This window comes from Ascaphus truei, chromosome 1 (genome assembly GCF_040206685.1).
Source record: "Ascaphus truei isolate aAscTru1 chromosome 1, aAscTru1.hap1, whole genome shotgun sequence".
NCBI lineage: Eukaryota > Metazoa > Chordata > Amphibia > Anura > Ascaphidae > Ascaphus > Ascaphus truei.
Window position 1 is genome coordinate 93222459 of NC_134483.1, and position 22393 is coordinate 93244851.

Here is a 22393-nt window from a genome sequence, read left to right on the forward strand (position 1 = left end):
TCCATTTCCTCCCCTACCTGTTTATTTAGCCATATTGGTTTAAGACTTATTTCTTTTATACTTCTTACCCAAGGGTATACACTGATAAGTGTGCTTTTCCAACAATATTTTGAAGACTGCCCATTTATCTTCTACATTTTCCCCTGCAAAAACATCACCCTAGTGTATTACTTGTAGATTAGACCGCAGTTTATTAAAATCTGCCTTTCAAAAGTTTAAGGTCTTTTTTGAACCCAAGTAATCTGTTTTTTTTGATAACTTATTTCAAATGAGACCATGTTATGATCACTGTTACCCAAATGTTCCAGGACTTGAATATCTGTTATTACTTCTACATTGTTTGATATTACCAAATCCAGTATTGCCCCTCTCCTGGTTGGTTCCTCAATAATTTGGGTCATATAATTGTCTTTAAGCATAATGTTAACTAAGATGGCTGAGCAACTAGAGATAATTGGTTAGAGAAAAAAATAAGTAACCAATCCCTAAAATCGCTTTGTAGAAATCAAATATGATAGAACATTATATATAAGAAGCACAGAACTACTACTGTATTTAAACAACTTTATTAACACAGCCAAGCAGTGATTAACATTCACATCTATTGTCACATCATACAAATGTAAATACAAAATTACTACAGTACAATATATATTCTCTGCATGATCCAAAATATTTGGTGGCCCCGAAAAACGTTTAAAATTCAGCAGCTTATCAAAAACTAAAACCATATTTTATTTAAAGTGAAGTTCAATAAGCAGAGGCAGACTTGAGATATCACTCAATTTACTACAGGCTGTTAGGTTGCATGAGGATATGTCTGACGGAAACATCCTACCTGGGAAAGGTTTTATTTAAAAAAAAAACAACAACAATAATCAGATATAAAGCTTTTATGCAAAAATGCATACAACCCAAGTTGCCAGCAGAAAGATCCATTAATTTGATGTCGTTTGTATATTCTAATAAATTATACTAAGTGGTTAAATACTCTGTTAATAATGTTAACACTCATACGTATATATTCATATTGCTTTGTGTAAGTATCAGCACATGTTGATTACAAGTGTTTCATATGGCTACTTGAACTTTTAGGATCACAGTGCTGGATTCTCTACATTACCCATGGCTATCTATTCCAAATTTAGTGCGACCAAGAAATCCCTAAGCAGTGGTGCTCAAACCTCTCCCCGGGGCCTTACGTCAGACCAGTTTTTTGAGGCAACCATCTAATATTCTATTAATATGCAAATTAGGTGAATTCCCTTATGTGGAAGTGCACTGGTTGGTTATTTCTAAAACCTGGTGGGGCCAGTGGTTCCCAAAGAGAGGTGAGGATCACTGGCTAAGTGGGATTTGTTTATTTAAATAAAATAAAAAAAGTGATACATACATACAGATCATTCCTAGTTCCAGTAGTCATTGTAAGATATTGTTTTTCAAAATGTCCATTATACAACGAATTGCATTCAACTTACATAGCGCATATGAAATTACATGCTTAACTAGTGGTACTTGTTAATATTAGGCAACCTAATACTAACAAAAGCAAAACATACCCACATGTATGCATTAATAGTATGAAGAGTAACTGAGCAAATAGGTGATCATGAAGCATGTCGATCAATAATTCGCTTTCTCCATCATAACATGCTACCTCATCCAAATAGTGGCATTTACTAGAGACATTTCCTATTTATAGCAGACTGGTGACCGTGTATAAACAGCCACGGAGTTTAAACAAAAAACAGCTAGATTTTGATTTGAAATGTTCTTTATTACACTTAAAACAGTGGGGCTGAAATTAATTATGGATATCGGCTTCCCGCAGAGTATCGTACACTTCCATGTCCTGCAGTGTAAACACACTGTTCCCTATTTATAATGCTGTGATGCGGTTTTTCCGGTGCTGGAGAAAAGGGCTAAACATCCAGAATGGGTAATACCTCTTAGGTGTATTAACTAGGGGCCATGCAGTACATTTGTATTTTACTGCAGCAGGGGGGAAGGTTTGTGCAGTTCCAGGACTCCCAGAAGCCAATTGGATTAACCATGAATTTCAATGGACTCAAAGATATATATTTATGCCGCTATTGAACATGCTGTGCAGCTGCTTAGGTGCGGAGCTCAATTCGTAGCTTCACAGCATGTTGAATTGGGGCCTTAAAGCCATAAATGGCATCACAAATCATAGGCCCAGATCCACAAGAGGGTGCTGAGCTTCAGCATGACTTTACTCCAATTCATATGACTAGGAGACGAATCGTGCCAACGCCTGGCTACCCTTTTGTGGATCTGGGTCATAGATGGCTATACTCCTTAATCAAGTTAACCCTTTAAGGGCCGGAGGAGGCTACTGCCCCTCCCCCTTACACGTGATCATGCAGATGCTCAGTCACTGATGACGGAACAGAAGGGGAGGAGTCCTCTTTCTAGCAGAAAGAAAACAAAATATAGCAACTAGATCATCAAGTAGCTACATCACGGGGGGCCCTGGAGTGGCAGACCCCATGACGTAGTTGTTCAGTCAAACAGCACCCAAAGAGTGTACAATCTTGAGACATTTATTTTAGCTTTTAATTTGTGAAACATAAAATGTTCCTACACATTTTAATGCTCATGCCTATGGGATGGGATACTCCCTGTTATATAACTACATTAAGATGCTACCTATTGTATCCTTTCGACTACAGTTAATATTAATTGAACATGGCGCTTTGTGCTGTATACCATCTTTGGTCATTTGATTCTCCTTAAGTTGCAATGAACAACCCAGCTGGAAGATATATAGGCTGCAGATGGTGCACAAATCTCCTCACCTGTGAAATATGGTAGTAACCTTTACTATCACATGAGCTGGTACTTCAAATTTTTGTAGATACATTTCCCATATTCCATTTTACCAATTGAGTGTGTGCAGCGAAGCTAAATGCAGAAGGCATAACATAGGGGCCCAAGGCAAAAACATGAAGTCAAAGGGTGCAAATTGCAGCTATTATACGCCTTCCTGCGAGTTATGGTCTAACATGTTGCAGCCACCTTGGACTTTGAAGGGATTAATCCACAAAAGAACAAAAAGCAACATTGTAATCAAAGTTTATTTTTGTAAATGCTCGTTAGTCACGGTTAGAGCTCTATTCCAGAAAATAATAATTTTTCCTTTATAGCAAATAGGCTTTCCTACATGACAATGGATATCGCCAGGACTCAAACTTATACAAATTGCAGCACAATGGGTTTGATTTCAGAGTACACTTTCTGTTACCAACTTAGGTTGATGGGCAGTTTTTGATCATGGTTAGAGTCCTTCAAAAACAGGGAAGAAAAGTGATATATAAACAAAAACCAGTAAACACAGACCTCCTGAGGTTCCTACAACATAAAAATATTCAAGTAGAAAATCTACATCACATAGCAGCAGCTATTGCTGTAGTTTAGCACAGGGGGAGATCAACTCCAGCCCTCAAAACAGGTTTTAAGGATATCCCTGCTTCAGCCAAGGTGGCTCAGTCAAAGACTGGGCCACTAATTGAACAACCTGTGCTGAAGCAGCGATATCCTTAAAACCTGACCTGTTGGGGGGTCTTGAGGACTGGAGTTGTGCACTAGCACACAAACAGCACTTTATTCAGTGTGAGAGACAGACGTTTTAAGCCGTGCTTTTAGCATGCCAAGAGGCAAAAACGCTGGAATGTAACAAGACGAGACCCACAATTCTATAAACATTCAATCGACATTCATAAACTGTCAAGACTAGAGCACAAAGATGCTTTGTATATCCCATGATGCAAGAATCAAACAACTATTAATGGTGATTCAAGAAAGGCAATCCTGTCTCCTGCCCTCATTATGACAGATAGATGCTTAGTACTACACATTGTCAAAACATGGCTTTAAGTGTGACATTTTGAAAAAGGATTCCAAGGGAAAAGGCTAAGAAAAAGAAACCTGTTTCTGTACAGATTTTAATCAATTCTGTTGTAGATTTTGATTGTTTTTATTGTTCACCTTTCCTTCCCACTTTCACGAGTGTGACTGACATTAGGAGACAGGCATGCAAATAGATGCTTTAAAGAGTCACACAGCAGGATCGGATTAATGCTGTAAGAGATTGCCTATATGCAGTGCTGCGAGATGCATAGTGCATCAAAAACCACCAACTCCGAGAAGCACAGTTTCTCGGTTTGATCCAAGATTAGTGTGTATACCAATTGTGGTAGTTTCTGCAAGAAAAGTCTTTCATCTCAAATCCCTGCAAAAAATTAAGCACCTTCCTTTACCAAGCAGAATGTTATTTCATTGCACAGAGCACTTCGGTTGATTTGCTTTCAAATTATCAAAAAAGAGAAGGTCAAGAATGTAGTTACTAGGCAAAGTTCCCAACTTTGTAGAATGAAGCAAGGAGTCTGAAAGCATATGCAACATGCACTTTCTGATCAGAGTGTTGATACCCGAGTGCAACTATTATTGACCGTCATTCAAACAGCACTTAACACATGCTAAGAATTAACGAATTGAGCATTGCAATGCAAACCTTTGCATGCGGTTTTAAACCTGGATTTCTATTGGGAGAAGGGATATTCAAAAACAAAACTTTGTCTGTGGTACCCCCCTTAACATCTGACCCCCAAATTGGACTTAAATAATCTAACGGAAAGCCCAAAACCAAATTCCCTTATCAAGTTTCTGACCTACAGTACGTGTCCTTCATTAGCTTGTTCTGGCTCCTTTTTCCTGCACCCCTTTGCCATAGCCCTTAATTTGCGGGTATTCGCTCATCTTCCCCCGCCTCAAGACGGCAAATCAACGACTGGTCTACTGAGCTATTATTTATTCAGAATGCATGAGCCGGTCCGGGTTACCAACATAATTACCACTCGTATCAACCACAAGTCAATAGAAAACCAAACTTCATTAGGGAAGTGCTTACTAAAACTACTCGTTCCCCAAGCTTTCAAAGGCATATTAAACGCTCTACTCTTGCGGATCACAATGAAGTGCAATGAATCTTACCCAACGTCCTCCACATAAGAAATAAAACCATGCAAATATTAGGGAACATTTATTTTTACAAAAATCGATTACAAATGTTTATTTCGCAATGCGAATTGAGAAACGTAGAATATAAAAATGGCATGGCTTAGCCTTTTTCTTGGTTTGCAAGTTATATACGCAGCATTAGAAAATGGAACGCGGTTTGGTTCGACTCTGACCGGCAGAGGTAAAATTATCTGACACGTTTTTCTTTATCATCATGGGATACCTTTGAGGCAAATCTGAATGAATAAAGACTTGCACTTTTCACATGGACACATTGTCACGTGTACCAGTTAAAAGTTTTCACATTCACAGTACATAAGAAAATACACATGGAAAGAAAAGTAAAAGGTTAAATTAACAAGGGTTTATTCACAGGAATACAAGTGGAGAAAGCAACAGAAAAGCTGAACAAATTAAATGAAAAAAGGGATACAAAACCCAACTTTCATTCTGTAGCTTAACTTGTACCCCCAATGTGCCCGCTCATGGTACAAAGGGCCACCAACATGCGCCACTACAGTGCAGGTATCCCGCGCCACATCCATTAACTTAAATGTCTCTAAGATCATGCTTTGAACAAAATAGATTGACAAAAAAAAAAAAACATAAAAAAGGTATTATGTTGAAGTGAGAATAAACACTGAATTATAGCAATTATCTTGATTTCTACAGTTGTCTTTACGTGCCACCTAACATTTACGCAGCCTTTTAAACTGATCTTGTACCATGTAACTAGTCGAGGTCCTGATAAAATCACTAGTATATAACCATGCAGAAAGCACATCACACTGACAGCACAGAGGCAAAGATGTTGCACAGGTATACCAGCTTTCCACATTGTGTTACACACAATACAACAACAATCTTTTGTTTTTCTTAACAGAGGCTAAAGATCTTTTTTTTTTAATTTTTTTTTTTTAAAGGTCTAACCGTAGTCTGTAGCACTTTATATCTAGATATTTCTTAAAAACAAAATCCAAGAAACCTATAAAATAGACATCCTAAATGTAGGGCTACATTTTATCGGTCAACTGCAACAAAAATAGATCCTGGTGCATATGGGTAAATGTTTTCCTATCTTACTATGTGACGCAAGCATGCTACTTACCCTCTAAATTAAGTTACTTTTTTACCACTGAGAATCTTGAACTGCATAACCCCTCCAAGTCGTGGAGATGTCCCATGTGACATTGCAGGGCAATGCGTTTTGGGCTCTCCCTAGCACTTAAAGGAATCAAAATGCCTTGGTCTACAATGTATTACTTTTGCTGCTGAAGGAGTCTGCAAAAAAATGCTCAGCAAACGTGTTATCCTTAAAAAAACAAAAAAAATGTAATTACCACCATATTAATGTTTTATAACAAACTAAAATCTAAGGAGTAATTTTTTTTACCTGTTTCTTCCCCCTCCTCCCAAAAAAATAAATAAATAAAAAAAGAGAAACACTAATTTGGCATTTTGGTGGGTGTCAAATTATGCAGTAGATATTTATTAACGTTAACAGGCATCTAAATTGTAGACTGTAAGTACCTGCTCTTAATACGCACAGCAAGCTGCGTTTAACTGCGCTGACTTCATCTATGTATGTCTTCATTAACATGCAAACACCAATAACTCCCAATCAGCGGGATTAGACATCTAGGCAACCCCTTGCTTTAAAATAAATGCCATTTACTGCTAGAACCCCCATTCTTTAGATTTCCTTTGACGTGTGCAAAAATTATTTTTCTGCTTACTTAACCCCTAGAGTTCAATTATAAAGGTATTCATTTCAGTACAAATCCCCCTATTCCAGAATGTGCTGTTTGGCGATTATATTCTTGGTTTGCTTCTTCACATCCAATGCAGAATTGTAAAGGAGACACATTTCCACCCACATAGGCTCCGGACGTTTAAACGTTTCCCAACATCGACTTAATACAGTGACGGCAACACCTCCCTCCCGCCCCTCCCAGTAGGCTTTGGGATTGTACTGTATTCCCTACTGGTTTACCCTTCCCCCCTGTAAAAGGGTAGCATTTTCCCTGGGTGCAGAGGCTCCCCCATGGTCTCCCAGACTGAAGGACCTGAAAAACAGAAGACATTGGGTTGTCAAACAGAAGCTGACCTGAATTAAAACTGCACAGAAACCAAGATACCACCAACAATAGCCTAGGTTTTTTTTTTTTTTTTTTTTAAAGTAAAATCAGTTCTGTACCATGAGAAAATTCTTGTAGCATTTAAAAAAAAAACAAAAAAACAACAACTCTGAATTACATTTTAAATCTATTATAATGTAACAAGCATTTTTGTTTTTATAGCAACCACTTACAATGTCACACCCCCTTCCTCTTCTGAAACATCCTCTGACACACCCCTATTTGAGCCCTACCCTCTCTAGCAGTGCACCAATGGTATCTAGTGACTGCCTGGTCACATGATCTTCCCCACGGAACTTTGCATTTTTGGCCCTCTGCTGCACTGACAGCTATTTAATGAACCCCCAAGCCTAATCTTCACCGATTGATAACAGGAGAACGGATTGATCGGCACTTTAGCCAATTACTTTGTGTGTGGATTGTATTGATGCACAGATTAAAGGGGGAAAAAATGCCAGCTTGGACTGCTGCTTTAAATTAAAGTACAATACGACACGACAGCAAATTAACTAAGATTTTGCTCCCCCCCCCCCCTGTGTTGTGGTGACAGACATGCCAGTGAAGGTCAGAATGCAAGTAATTGATCAATATATATACCGGGGGGAAAGGAGGGGGCAAGGTAAGGGAAGGCAAGTGGACCCCTGCTCAGCTAGAAAGAAAATACTAAGTAATGTGGATAAGGTGCTGGACTGAGAGTTGTATAGTCAATAAACCAGAAGAGAAAAGAACTCAGTTAAATATAGCACTTAATTACCGCTAGTGGTGAATGTCAATATTAAAAATAATCTTTATTTTAATTAACTCTTTAAATAAATGGTGCATAGAATGGAATAAAAATAAATTTAAAACATGACTATGTCAGATACCTGGCACTATGCCAGTAGTAGCGGGTCGCTACTAATAAATAGACCCCTATTGTCGGTCTACAGGAGTGGCAGTGTCTAGTTAATCAATTTGATATGTATGAATAAATGTACTTCCCCTTGGCCAGGGAGGGGAGTAAGGTGGTATAATGGCCGCAGGTCGTATATTTCGTCTAGTGCTATATAATATAGCCTAGAGCAGCAGTAGACCAAAAATAGAACAAAGAGGCAGTGCACTGCTGCCGTGAGCTATTGGAAGATAGGAGATCCACACGCAATAGAATTCAATAAAAAGGTTGTAGTTTATTTGTGCATATACACTAGAAAAAATGTGCTACGTTTCGTCCCAACCTGGGACTTTGTCAAAGAGACTTTGACAAAGTCCCAGGCTGGGACGAAACGCGTCAGAGTTCGCTCTGTAGCACATTTTTTCTAGTGTATATGCACAAATAAACTACAACCTTTTTATTGAATTCTATTGCGTGTGGATCTCCTATCTTCCAATACCTGACGGCAGCAGTGCACCGCCTCTTTGTTCTATTTTTGGTTTCCTTCCCTGGGCTGGAGCACGCTACTCTTCACTTCCGGTTCAGAGGCACCTGACGTCATCGCTGGATTCTGAACGCCGACCGCTTCGCATGGAACATAGACCCGTCGTGTCAAGTATGTGAGTGTTTGCGCTCCCTATTCTATCTCCCCCTGCACCTCCGCAGTGAGGTTACTAGATGCTGTGGTGATGGGCAATTGTATTATTGTATTAACCTCCAAATCAGAGTTGCATAGCTATGCTAAACAAATGGGGTGCAGATCACCAGCAGCTGTGCTGCTGATCCTCCCAGAGAACGTAAATGGCTGAAGCTTGCTGTGTTAGCAGAAATGTTCAAGCCTTAGCATATAGAACTATGAACACAGCTGGTCACAGCTAGAGTGAATAATATACTCTGGTAGCAGCGTGCTGAAGAAGGCATTCATACTCTTACTGATATGCAAATAGTGGTGTATAGCAAATGCCTATCACCCCCGAATTACCAGCTGTATATCCCTGTTGAACAGAGTTGTACACGGAAGTGTATCCTGTATCTGCGCTGCTAAACTCCTCAGTCAGTGTTAGAGGTTCGTGCTGTAATGGCTATGAAACTATATCGATTCACCTCATAATCGCAGCCTTAGAGTATCTATAGTACCACCCCTTGTCAAATAAAGGAAAGCTGACACTGCCACAATTTAAAAAAGCCCAGTCGACGATCATTTCGCGTTTTCCGCTTTGTCAAGACTATTGGGCCCAATAGTTTAAGACAAAGAACCAAACAGCCAATGAACACGTATGATTACAGCACTCATCCTTATTGCCTCCTCCTTCCCTGAGGCTGGCAGCACTCGTCCTTTACCTCAAGGATGACATTGCCCTGTGTTAACCCATTCAACCAATTCCCTTCCTTTTCTCCTTCTCCCCCAATCATCTCTGATACAGTGTTAAGGGGTTATATGAAGGTTTTTTTATTTTAAATTGTAATTTAGATAAAACACATTTACATGTGTAATAAATGTTCAAACTAAATACATTACACATTTGTTTATAATATTTAGTAAAAATGCTTCAAGTTATTGATGTTTTTACTGCGTGTTTAGGGTTCTTTAATGTTTCCCAGTCAGCAGATCTTTATCACGATAAATAGTTACAATAACTTTATAAATGTCGAGGGAAATGTTCTGTTACTGCCCAGTGTCAGGCTACGCTAGATATATTCCAGACTTACTGTACATTCTAATGCATGACTTTCATTTTATGTTTGAACTTAAGCCGCGCGTATAGTGCCAGCGACGCGACCGAAGACGTCACCTGTCGCCACTAGTGAAAATTATACTTTAGTTTTAAGCGACGTTGCTGGCGACAAGGCCAGTGACGTCACGAAGGCGGCGGGCAGCGCTCTCTGATTGGTTTAGAGACAGTCACATGTGGCGACTGTCTCTAAAAAAAATTAATCTAAATTTACCCGGCTTCCAAATTTTTGGTTGCTCCGTCGCCCTTAGCACTTGCGACGGAGTCAATGTATTTGTTTTGGAGCGCTGTCGCCAGGCACTATAAGCGCAGCCTTAAGCTGCATTTTGGTTTATCCCCTTAAATTGTCTTGCGCTATAAATTTCTGTTGCATTTCTGACTTCGGCGTTGTGAGAATTAGTGGCACACAGATTAAATATTTGTCTGAGCAGCAAAAAGTCAAATCAAGGCCCAAAACATCCTTCATAATCCAATAAGAAAATACTATGTTGATGAGAGCGTCTGTAAATAAGAAATGTTGATCCACCTATATCTTCCTATTTCATTACATTTGCAGTCTGATAACACTTGCTAAACAGAAGGTTGGCATTTGCACTCATTAAAGAAATAACATTTTCAGTAATAGTGTGGAAGAGCACAAAGTGTTTTACAATTCTGGAGTTTTCATTCTAGAACCACTTACCCCTAATGGTGAGACTGCAGCTAGAGCACAACAAGGTTAGACTCCATAATAAGCTGCAAGACGTTCTTTAAGGGGAAGAGGAAACTGGTCTGAGAAACGTCTCCAATTTTCATCCCCTACTTGGTTTTTAAATCCATGAAGGATCTAAAAGGCAAATAAAAGTCATTATATTAAACCCATCAGTTGAAAGTAGAGGTGACGGCTTATTTCACAACACTGCATATGGAACATCCCACAAAAAAAAAAGCTAAATTTTATGTTTAAAAGGCATTTGCAGCAATATCCATTTTCTGGTATTATAAACAGGAGGTATGTTTTGTGTTTTATTACAGATCAATATCTACACACATTTCTGCACACAGTAGTAGTATATACAGAGACTTGATCTTGTGTCTTTGGACAGTGACCACACCAAGTGGGAGTCTGCCATTTGATTTATTTTTGTGTTACAAGAAATTTCAAAAACCAATATCCGTACAAGGTCTCTGTACATGCCATGCTGGACTATTTGGGATATACTTTACTCCTTTAGCTTGAATAGAAATTGGAAAAACCGCATCTTAAGCTCCTGCTCAAAAATAAAGTGTGGAGGAAAAGTGCTTTTTAAAAAAAAATTGTTTTGGAATGCTTGTAAAATAAATTTCCTATACTATCAAGAAGCTCTGATACTAAAGTCAGGGGCAGACCTCAACTTTCACAAACCAGCAGTTATAATTAAACGCAGACCGATTACGACAACAAAAAGTACGCTACCTTACAGAACATGTCTCGAAGATCTTCCTTCGGGTTAATCCATGATGCCACAGCATCACAGAAAAATATAAAATCCTACAAGTTAACAAATGTTAGATGTTAGAATAATAATAATAATAAAAGATTAAATAAAACCTCATTAAAGAAAATTCTAAAAACACAACTGTTTCAAACACTTTGCACAAAGTAGCAAAAAAAGGTCTACTTAAGAGTAAATTCAGAACTACAACTCAAGATACACACACATATATATATAAAAATAAATGGTATGTAGAAATGTAGGAAACACTGCCCGTGCCTCACCTGGACTACGCCACCAGGGTTAACACTGATCATAGTACAGATCCCACGGAAAGCAGAGTCCTTCTCCTCATTGTCTCGGATGTTTCGCAATGAGGTGCACCTATCAAATTCCAGACAAAATTCATTATAGCTGTAGCTATATATTATTTTTTTTATATCAATAATGGCCAACAGAAATTAGCTCGTAAACATTCAATTCTAAAAATGTATTTATAGAACATGGCGCTCTACATGTTGCACACTCTGGACAAGGTGACCTTTTAAAACAATTAAATTGATGCAACTTCCAAGAATTTTCTAGGACTTCAATTACAGAGATCTGATCGGATTAAAGACGGTTTTAAAGTTGGACTCAACACAAATTACGTCTTCAATGCCAGTCAAATATTTTATGTTAACAGAACTCTCCAAGAGGGGTTTTCACACTATCACATACATATAAACTAACAGATTCTTTTAATTGTAAAAAGTTAAAGACATTTGATACAGAACATTGTAGCCACTAACAATTCTGTTAACAGGATGTGACAGAATACATCGGCTGAAAAATATACATTATCTGCATGCATCACTAGATTTCTGGTACATACTGTATTGATGCTGCTTCATAAACAAGCTTTGTAACACAGCAAGCATGTGACAATCTTATCCCATGCATCAATTAGTCGTTAGCCACAACAGAAAAGTAAACAATAAATGTACATGACAATGCTACTGTAAAAACTGACAAAACTTGATAGGACAAGATTAGTCACATGGTTGACAATGACTTAGGGTTGTGTAACCAACTGAATATTTTTTTTCTAAAATGTAAAATAGAAAGCGTGAAGAAAAATGAATTAAAAAAAAAAAAGATTGAATAATACACACCAGGGTCTTATAAACTGCTGTAGCATGGGGGCCACCTCTTGAGGACAAACGTAACCAAGACGACCAATTGTTATTGCTAAGGCAACGCAATCACGGTTATACACCACCAAACGCCAACCAAGACATGAGCAAATGAGGGGGAAGGAGAAAAAATAAAGAAAAAACAACAAATAACTCAGAAACAGAAAACAGAATCTGTGTATGATAATAAGTTGTCACTAGTGTAGTTTATGACCACCCCTTTGGCAAAGGGAAGGGACACATGGCATAACTCTGAGGAAAGGAAGGTATGGGGAAGGGAAGAGGGGGCGGGGGGAGGCAATGAGAGAACAACTAAAACACAGGCCTAAACCAGGAGTGGCCAACTCCAGTCCTCAAGGGCCACCAACAGGTCAGGTTTTATCCCTGCTCCTAGACAGCAGGCTCAATCAGTGGCTCAGTCAAAGATTGAGCAACCTGTACTGAAGCAGGGATATCCTGAAAACCTGACCTGTTCATGGCGCTTGAGGACTGGAGTTGGCACTCCTGGCCTAAACAATCATACATGTTATTTTTATCCCACGACCCTCTCTCTATTTGCTTATTCAAACCAGTTGATTCAGACCTAATTGTTCATGTCTTGTTACTGCATGGCAAAAATTAGGGCAAAGTGAGCAAATTGTTGCTGGTTCATATGGAGGCCAAGTGGGAAAAGATGTGATTCCATTTTATATCTACTGGCATTGCAGTCAAATAAAAGCACTTGGCAAAACAAAGGCTGTTTTATAGTTCAGTGCCTGTTTAAAGCTGCAGTTCAGTCAATATCCTGCATGTGTTTTTTTTAAAATAAATCAGTTCTGTAGTAAGAAAAAATACTTTTAGCATTTTCTGTTTTTAAAAAAACAACTTTGAAAGACCAATTTTCTTGTATTCTATTTTAACAACTATTTGCTAAGGCACTGCCCCTTCATGTCCTGTCACAAGCCCTGGCACACCCCTTTGTCAGCCCTGCCTTCCCTCTAGCACATGTCAGTGCAGGAGTGCTCATGAATATTCATGAGCTTCCACTGAGTGACAGAAGCAGAAAAAAACCATATCCCTTCTCTAATGATGTCACCAAATTTTGCCGATCAATACATGGAGAACGAATTGACTGGCAGCTATACAGTTCTTTAGGTAATTAGAGATTGCCCACATGAAACTATTGAAGTAAAAAAATGAATTTAAAAAAAAAAAGACTGAACTGCAGCTTTAATAGCTTTGCAAATTTAGTCTCCAGATGCGGTTGTGTAAAAAAGCAGCCCCATATCAGAATATAAATGAACAATTGAAGTGATCACAATGACAAAAAGGAAAGTCAATTACATTTACCAGGGTTATGCAGCATCCTTAAAGTACCTGTTCTTTAGTAACTGAAAGTACTAGATTTTGTACTTTTGTTTTTTACATTTCAGATTATTTAATGGCATACATACAATACTTATTGCCCCCGCCTTTTTGTTTTGTAGATTACAATTTCCCTGCAGTTTTAACAAACATTCCCACAGTAAAGTTTAAAAATGATAACCCTGCACAAGTCTAAAAAAAAAAAAAACCCACTAGCCCAGGATCAGTGTGACATTTGGGAGGACAAGTGGCAATAATTTTGACGCCTGTGTCTGGCAAGGAAAGAACCTTTCATTTTAAAAGACAGTGTGTATAGGACAGCATGTGGTACAGATGTTTATCACAGTGCTGCTTTTGGAAGTCACCCCTCACAATTGTTTGTGTAGAGCTACGCAAGGCATTATGGGGCACAACATCGGAAAGCTGTACCCCATATGCAGTCAACAAATGCGGTTCTTGCCCGCTGCCCTGAATGGAGTTTACTTGCACCCAGGGATAGGTAAGGGAGGGGAGGAAGCTTTTGGTTATCGATGGGCTGTGAGGTGGGGTTTGTGGTGAACGAATGCCTTTGTTCGGTCTGGTGAATTTGAGTATTTTTCAAGCTATGCCCCTGCATATTAGTTTTAACCTAGAAAGCATGGCAATGTCATTAATTAAATTTTGTCACAGATGGAAATGTACATTTCTATATGGGCATTATTTTTGAATTGCAGTCCCGTAACTTGCCTAAAAGTTAGGAAGTAATAGAAAAAAAAATATTTTATGTTTTTGATTGTCCTTAATTTTGAAGACAGAGCAGGCTAAAATGAAGTATCCACAACTTTAAAAAGGGAATACAGAGTGGAAACACTTAAGAAATAAACATAAAATGGAGAATGTATGAAACACCCATTAGTTAAGTAAAAAGGAAATCAAATCACAGATTTGGGACTTAGTTTTGTGCCTGGGACTTAGTTTGTGCCTGAACAATTAAGTTCAGCACACAATGCTATAATTTCTTTATTAATAAGAATGTAGTTCTGAAACAGAGGAAGAAGGTAGATTTGTGGTGTTCCCAAAGAAAGTATAACCCATTTTTGAAGAGCAATGCACATTACATGCCACTCTGGCAGTAAAGCTGTTAAAAGGAAACCATGAGGAACCTCATAAGTGTAAGCTGCAGCCAATCAGGAAGCACAATGTAATAAGTGACATCACTGATCCAAGATGGCTCCCCCTGACCTCTCAGAGGAAAAAATCGCTAATTAAAAGATTCTGAAAAAAGTATGCCCCCTTCTTCCCCTCTGGTAATTAGCACCTGCTTCTGCTAATTTTCTCTAAATTTCATTCTTTAATTAAAGATTTGTATTATGATTACGGTCACCGCAAAAATATATCTTTGTATTTGCCCCGGTTTCTGAGGCAAAGCAAATAAAATGAAGAGCAGGATCAATTGTGTTTTAGGCTTGTTCTCTCATACAATCACAAATGGTTAATTTTTCAGACAAGGGGAATGGGAGGAGGTGGGGCGAACTTCTTTAAGCAAACTAAACAAATACTAGAACCCAGCAGATTTGTACAAAAGCAGAAAAAGAAAACCTATTTTCAGGAGACACAAATTATGCGACATTCTCATTAAACAGGCACTTGTGAACAATCTGATGAAAGCATGCAATTAAGCAGAATATGCTCTTTCACCTTAAAAGTTCAATGTGGGAAAGGTGGGAAACAAAGCATCCTTAAATTTAAGTCAAAAGTTTAAGATTGAGCCAGAGAACTGGCAAAGCGCCAGTATATCTTGCTGAAATTCAAATGTGTACGACCTTTAAATGGTCAAATTTGGTATATAATATGCTGCTGTATAACGGGGTCTCCCTTGGCATCTTGCTACAGAAGACTCAAGCAGTGAAGTAGTTCATACCTAGTCACTGCTCTTGCTAAATCCAATATTATCTTACTGGGGCCCTGGAAGGTTTCAGTTGACAGATGTTTAAAGTTAAATATTTATTTCAAATCTAAAACACTAAGGACAAGCAACGTGTTAAAGCACTTCTACTACGCGAGTAATCTAGGTATATAATTTGTATTACACCAAGAACTTTATATAACAGGTCCCCCCCCCCCCGTTCCTGTTAAGGTGTGCCGCCAAAACAGCAGGAACATAAAAATATATTAAATTGCACAATCACTTGAGGTGAATCCACACATAGCTGCCCAGAGGAAACAAAACCCCTCCCAAGTCTCAGTTTACCATGTTTACATATTAACTTTAAAAATTCTTATAGGTGTCAGATTTGGGTGAAATAAGCACCAATTACTTGGCTGTAACCACATCAACATGTCACTGTCATTAATACACTTTGGACTCCAGACTGATTGCTAGCTAAATGGCCGTGTACTTATGGTTTTGCATTGTGTGTCCTACACAAAGTCAAACATGACATACTGTTTGAGTACACCGTTTTTTCATTAAATGGACAGTTAGAATAGGGACAATACTGCTTCAATTACAAGTTTGGTATACTAAACAAATACAGTGGGCATTAGAAAATAATGCTTGACTTCATAAATGAATCACTGGATAAAGAAAAAGCAATAACAATACTTGAAGTAATTGCAATTTTCAGGGAAATGTAATAGTGCAGAGATTTACTACAAATGTTAGCGCATGAAAAACCTCTCCCTTTTCCCAAGATTTAACTTTAGGTGGTATAGTGACTTAAAAACACAAAACAAAACTACTGTACTTCCTGCCGGTGAAGAAATTAGGCAATTACTAGGTTCTAATCACAAATTTAGGAGTGCAAGACCTCAAACTGCAGCTTTGAAGCAATATTCAACATCTTTATTAATTCTATCTGCAAGGACAGTGGACTTGTAATCCCACAGTAAACTTTTAGCAAAAAGCACATCACATTCAACATTTAGAGGGGAGGGGAGGGGAAATAAAGGAAACTGTTTAAAAAATTAAACAAAAATACAACAATTTATGGACGCTTCTCTAACATTTGCTATTAACTTTTACACTCTTTACATACATCAGTTATAGGTACTGCAGTGACAATTTCACAGACTAGGTTGAAATAAATCATTGCATATTTTGAAGTCTGGAAATCACATGCTAAAGGAATTGGTTTAGTATGTTATGTTCAGTAGCAGTACCTATAAGTGTCAAATATTGTACACAATGTATTATGCCTGCCAAAATCCCAGTCATTCCAAATAACAGAAAATTCATAACTAAAATATTTCCTGTTGAAGTACAAAGGACTAAGCATCCGCATATTAATTACCATTCTCCTGATAGCCCCATCAACATGTTTAGTACATGAAAAAGTAAGAACAGTGGCAATTTAAATTACGAAATGCTGATAAGAGGCTAAAAGAAAATGCACGATAGCAATTTAAAATGCAACAATTTTGTAAGATAGGTGGGAGTTGTTGGAGAGAATTTGAAGCTTGTTCTTACAACCATGCTTTCAAAAATGCAAAAAAGGTACAAGCCTAATAAACTAACTATTCTGAATTTTACCATTTTTAAATATTCTTGCATTCATTACAGAATTGTGATCAATAAAAAAAATGTTACATTGGGTTTTAAAAGATGGGAGTTGGTCATTATATTACCAGGCTCTGATGCTCGGTTTCAACCAAACCACCAGGTTCACAAGACCAAGATATACTTAATTTAAAATACCCTAAATAAATAGTAGTCTATAACTTGCACAGTTATGAAGTACCTGCTCAAGTACAATGTGGCTTTCATGCACTCATTCGACTATACTAAAACTTTAATAACAATGTTATACTGATAACTAGACACATGGAACAGGCTAGAAGCATGTGAATGGCACATAAAGGAGTTAAGTCAAACATTAACACCTGAAGCTGTGCAAACGGACAAGTATATTGACATAAGTAGCATGTCAAAGAATCACTTCATACAATGTTAATACAACATGTATACAAACACTCTATATATAGCTCCTTATACTACAAGTGGATAGATTTGGGACGTAAATATACTTTTGACAATTCTACAAATGTGCAAAATAGTATTAAAATGTTACCTTTTGTGGTTAACGTTTTTGCTGCAAGCATTTGGACTGTACGTTTATGCTTTTTAGGTGTGTTTCTGTCTGGCTAACTAGTTCTATATTGCTGGGTACTACCATCTCCATTTCCACTTTTTGCTTTAAAATATAAGGAGAAACGCGTCCATTACTACGGTATGTAAACTCACATTCATTCCTTGTATATAATACTTTTAGTTGGGGGTGCTGATCAGAGACTTTAGTAGCCCAATGATCTGTAAAAGTTGAGGCTTGTAAACATTTCAGCAAATTAGAAAGCATGTGTCATACATTTAATGTGAAAATACAACCACTCCCACAGCATAACGCAACCCAAGAACAATACTACGACTCCCCTTTACTTAAACCGCTGACAAGTGGTACCTGTATTCTCTAAGAGAGTCTTTGGTGTGTTGGGTCTGTTAATGATTTCTACCAGTTGGTGCAACACCATTGGAACATAAGGCTGCATCTCAATTCCTACAAGATGAAGAGAAGGAAAAAAAACACCAAAAAAGATTATTGGCCATTACATTTGTTTGAATCCGATTGTGATATTGTGAGTATAAAGCAGGGATATTTAACATTGTGAGTACTCAAAGTGGGCTCAAAATGTTTAACAAGCGTGTTTTATACCATACCTATTGTTTGATATAGGATGTGTGTTACAAATAACTATGGAAAGTTATATGGGTTTAATGAAAACTCACATTCTGCCGAAACGGTCATGTAAAAGCTATAGCACATACCATGTTTACCATGTAAATGTCTGTTTAAACTTAAAAATAGAAAGCCTGCTTTTTCATCATGGGTGTTATTCAGTAAATTCAAAAACGTACCCATTTGGATAGAGATTTCGCCAATTGCCCATGTAGCGTTGTTGCACACAGAAATTAATTCAGGATTTAGATTGGTTCCTAAAATGGGCATGAAATCAGCTAAAAAGAAGAAAATTATTTTGAGTTTCCATGATTGTGTGAGCAGTTGACATTTTTCTATACATTATGACAATATTGTACATTAAAAATACATGTTCTTTAACAAAGCAAATCTGTTCAAATAAAAAAAGGAAGACAAAGTGACATACGTACCGATGCAAGATTTGACATGTTGAAAACATGCCTTGGTCAGGTCACCTAACAAAGCAAACGAACTCTGCCGAACCTCTGGCATTTTATCCTAGGAAATAAGTTTTACACAACTAAGTTCTTTTTATCTTTCGAGATGAAAGTGTACTTTGCATAGCCAATTCTGAAAATGCCATCTAAAGAAAGACCCCACTCAATAACTCCTGACAGTCTTCCCAGAGAAATGTGGGTTACGCAGAATTTGTAGCACAACACTGTACAAATAACTCACAAAAGGTAGGTTAAAGCAGGGTTGCTCAAACTTTTTGTCTGCGCCCTCCTGCCTGCTCGCCCCCCTTACCTTGTTTCCGACACTTGACGTCATGTGACCCCGCAGCATCATTTGATGCCACGTTGCCATGGCGACGCATCCCCAGAAGTCGCCGGAGACAAGGTAAGGGAACTTACAGAGGCCTCGCAAGTTCCCCCAGCATTTAATTTAAATGCTTTGGGGTAAGAGCGCTGCACCCCCTTCCCCCCAAAAAATTTGGTGCTCCCCAGTTGGCGCACCCATGGGTTAAAGAAAGCCAGGCTAAGTAACGCAATTTAAATCTATATAAATAAAATTACACCCACGATAAAAAATAAAAAAAAATAATCACTGCTTTGGTTTTTCAGTTTAGCTCACCTGCATGCACTGGTACATCAAAGTAAGAATATTGCTCCGAGCCACCAGCTGTTCAATGTTGCCACCAAGTCCTTCAGCCAAGCCACTTAGTAAGTCCAGAGCCACAATCATGAAATCTTTATCTGGAGACTCGTACTGATCTGGCTGAGCATTGTGCAACTGTAAGAAATGTAACTTTTTACACACTTAAAGGCAAAGGACCTAAACGATACAACCAGCGCATTGTACTACACTATTATTTCATAGGTTCATTTCACACACAAACTCCCCCCCCTCCCTCCCGCTAATAATTGCACCCTGCTAATAATTGGTGTCATGGAAAATAAATCTGCTTCAGTATAAAACAATTTTAAATATAAAAAACACGTATAAATATTCTTTGCTTATAGAATGGGTTTCCAAAAAACCTTCTGACCATTAAGATTAATGACCACCTGTAATACTCCTGCTCCCACACACAGAGAAACATACCAACGATCACAAAACCAGAAAAAGACATTAATGGCAGATTTAAAGCAGCAAATCATGTGAAATTTGGGGTTTAAATTTTTTTTCAAAAAATATATATATTTTTTTTATATAGAATCAGTTCTGTATTATATAATAGTGACTTCTTTTTAAACTTTTAATTGAACTCTTAATGCTACTTTTAATGAGTGTTAATATACTGAGCACACTTTGATTTCTATAGCAGGTTTAAGCCCACCTCCCCAGCAGTGCAAGATCTTTGTAACACTTTCCTGTTTGTGATCATTTGTTGCCAATATTCCCAGCAGTTTGAGATGTAAACTGTAACAATCATTAATGTTACCGTAGTAATATAAAAATACATTGGTTGGTTGGCGCTGAAAGGCAGCCCTTTGGTTAGGCACACAACCACAATTTTGACAGCTTTATAACAGGAGCACCACATGATTGCCACCTTAGGCAAGAATTTAAAATGATACATTGTCACATGCTTTACATACAGAAGAGGAGAAAATAAGGATGGGTTTGGAAGTAGTATTGCTGTTTTAACACCTTTGCTCCTAGTGCAGAAGGGTACAGGACAGAAATACATGTATATGTTGATAAAGGACATGTTAACATGCCCAACCTGATAAATGTGGCACCCAAACATGGTGTGTTACAAGGTGACAGTGTGTGCTCATTTGCATGTCATTTCCCAGCACAGTGAAAGTCAGGGCTGCAGACCTGCGAGGCGTGAATGTGCTCACAAGTGGTATTTTTTATTTGCTGAACAGTGTTCAAGTGCTACTTCACAAAAACAGTTTTGTATCTGGAGACTGCAAGCGCGGCCATTTTTCGGTGTGCTCCTCAACCACCTGTACATAGGTTGTGCCTTATTTGCTTATGTTTTTGGATCACGTGTAAATTGATCCTGATGTCTGGTCATTTATGCACTTACCCACTGATCAACTGATCAACGTTATACATTTTGGATTAAAAAAAAAATAGTTATAACACTGTATTTAAGGGCAGCTGAAAGTGCAACATGTCAGGTCCCGTACGGACCTTTCATCAAGTGACCTGAAGGGACCAGAAGTGCTGCACTGTCCCACTGCCCTTACAATAAATGGAAGACACGGCATTAAGAGACTTGTCACTAGTGCTCTGCTTCGAATCTCGTTTGGGGAACACGGCTACACTGCTTTTGGTATATATTTTGTGATGGCCACACAGTTTTGCCTGCAGAAAATATTTTCCTGCAGTTTCACATTATAACACAATCCATTCCACAAATTGAATGGTTCTATTTAGTTCCAAATCAATGTTACTTTCCAATATCCAAGTGTTTTCTTGGCTCTTTCATAAGGTTATAGAGTACTTTGATCGTTGTAGACATGGAAATCACAGAATTGCAGTGGGTGTTTAATTGCTTTGGGAATTATTCGGGGTTTGAACATTTTAAGAATTGAAATGATACCAAAAGCAACCCGTGTCAACAAACCATGTCTGCATTTCTTATTTCTAAATACCAACTTCCCAAAAATCACCGAACTTATTACAACCGGTTTACGTGACCAACGTTTTTTTAAAAGAAGAGAATAACTTTACCATGGCTTGTGCAAGAGTCTTTTGTACCAGGTTCACACAACGCTGGTACACAGGTTCACAGTATGGTAGGAAACCAGACTGCAGTGCAGTAGCAACAGAAGATAGGCACTGAAACAAAAAGCACACATATTTTACATACACACACACACAGGTTTTGAAGAACTACCGGTTAATTAAAAATGGCACAACGTGAAAAGGAAGCCAATGCAATTTCTTTCCTTGTACGTGTTTCTGCTCGTCCTCTAGGCGACTTGGAAAACAACAAGGGCACGGGCTTGCCTGAAGTACTGGTTTTTCAATTAAGCTTATAATTAAACGGTGATCCACTTGCCTACAATGTAGTTAATAAATATAAACCATTTTCCTAATATTTATGGTAATTTCATACGTTTCCTTATCGCTTGTACCGTCACCAGAGAATTTAGAAGCTGTTCTTCTAGCCTAACCATCTCTAATTAAGAAATCCCCAAATGTAAATTCTAGTTGTGACTGAACGCTTGGCTTGCTCAGAAATCTTTAACCCCAGCTGCTCCCAGGTACTCTCAGAAGACATGCAAATGTCCGATTCTCCAAAAGATATGGACAAGATTGTCTCAGGAGGCAGCCTGGGAGCCTTACGGAGGCTAACAGAGACTGACTGTTCCGTTTTACACCGATAAGCAGAGTAGTTCTAAGCTGGCCAATAGCAAGATCTCATGAGATTAGAGCAGTGTTTAGTTTGCACATTTTTACTC

At 38.1% G+C, this 22393-nt stretch overlaps 1 protein-coding gene across 1 annotated transcript in view; it reads right to left on the minus strand.

Annotated features, from left to right (window-relative positions):
• Nucleotides 1–550: 550 nt before the first annotated feature.
• The window catches only part of TNPO1 (transportin 1), an 84035-nt gene continuing 62192 nt past the window's right edge, over nucleotides 551–22393 (minus strand). The window contains exons 13-22 of the mRNA XM_075579563.1: nucleotides 21660–21821; nucleotides 19602–19760; nucleotides 18938–19025; nucleotides 18686–18784; nucleotides 18231–18326; nucleotides 12430–12505; nucleotides 11560–11659; nucleotides 11257–11331; nucleotides 10504–10647; nucleotides 551–7106 (exon numbers count right to left, since the gene is read on the minus strand). Coding sequence (XP_075435678.1) covers nucleotides 10540–10647; nucleotides 11257–11331; nucleotides 11560–11659; nucleotides 12430–12505; nucleotides 18231–18326; nucleotides 18686–18784; nucleotides 18938–19025; nucleotides 19602–19760; nucleotides 21660–21821 — 963 coding nt within the window. The 3' untranslated portion in view covers nucleotides 551–7106; nucleotides 10504–10539. The remainder of the gene's footprint in view (nucleotides 7107–10503; nucleotides 10648–11256; nucleotides 11332–11559; nucleotides 11660–12429; nucleotides 12506–18230; nucleotides 18327–18685; nucleotides 18785–18937; nucleotides 19026–19601; nucleotides 19761–21659; nucleotides 21822–22393) is intronic.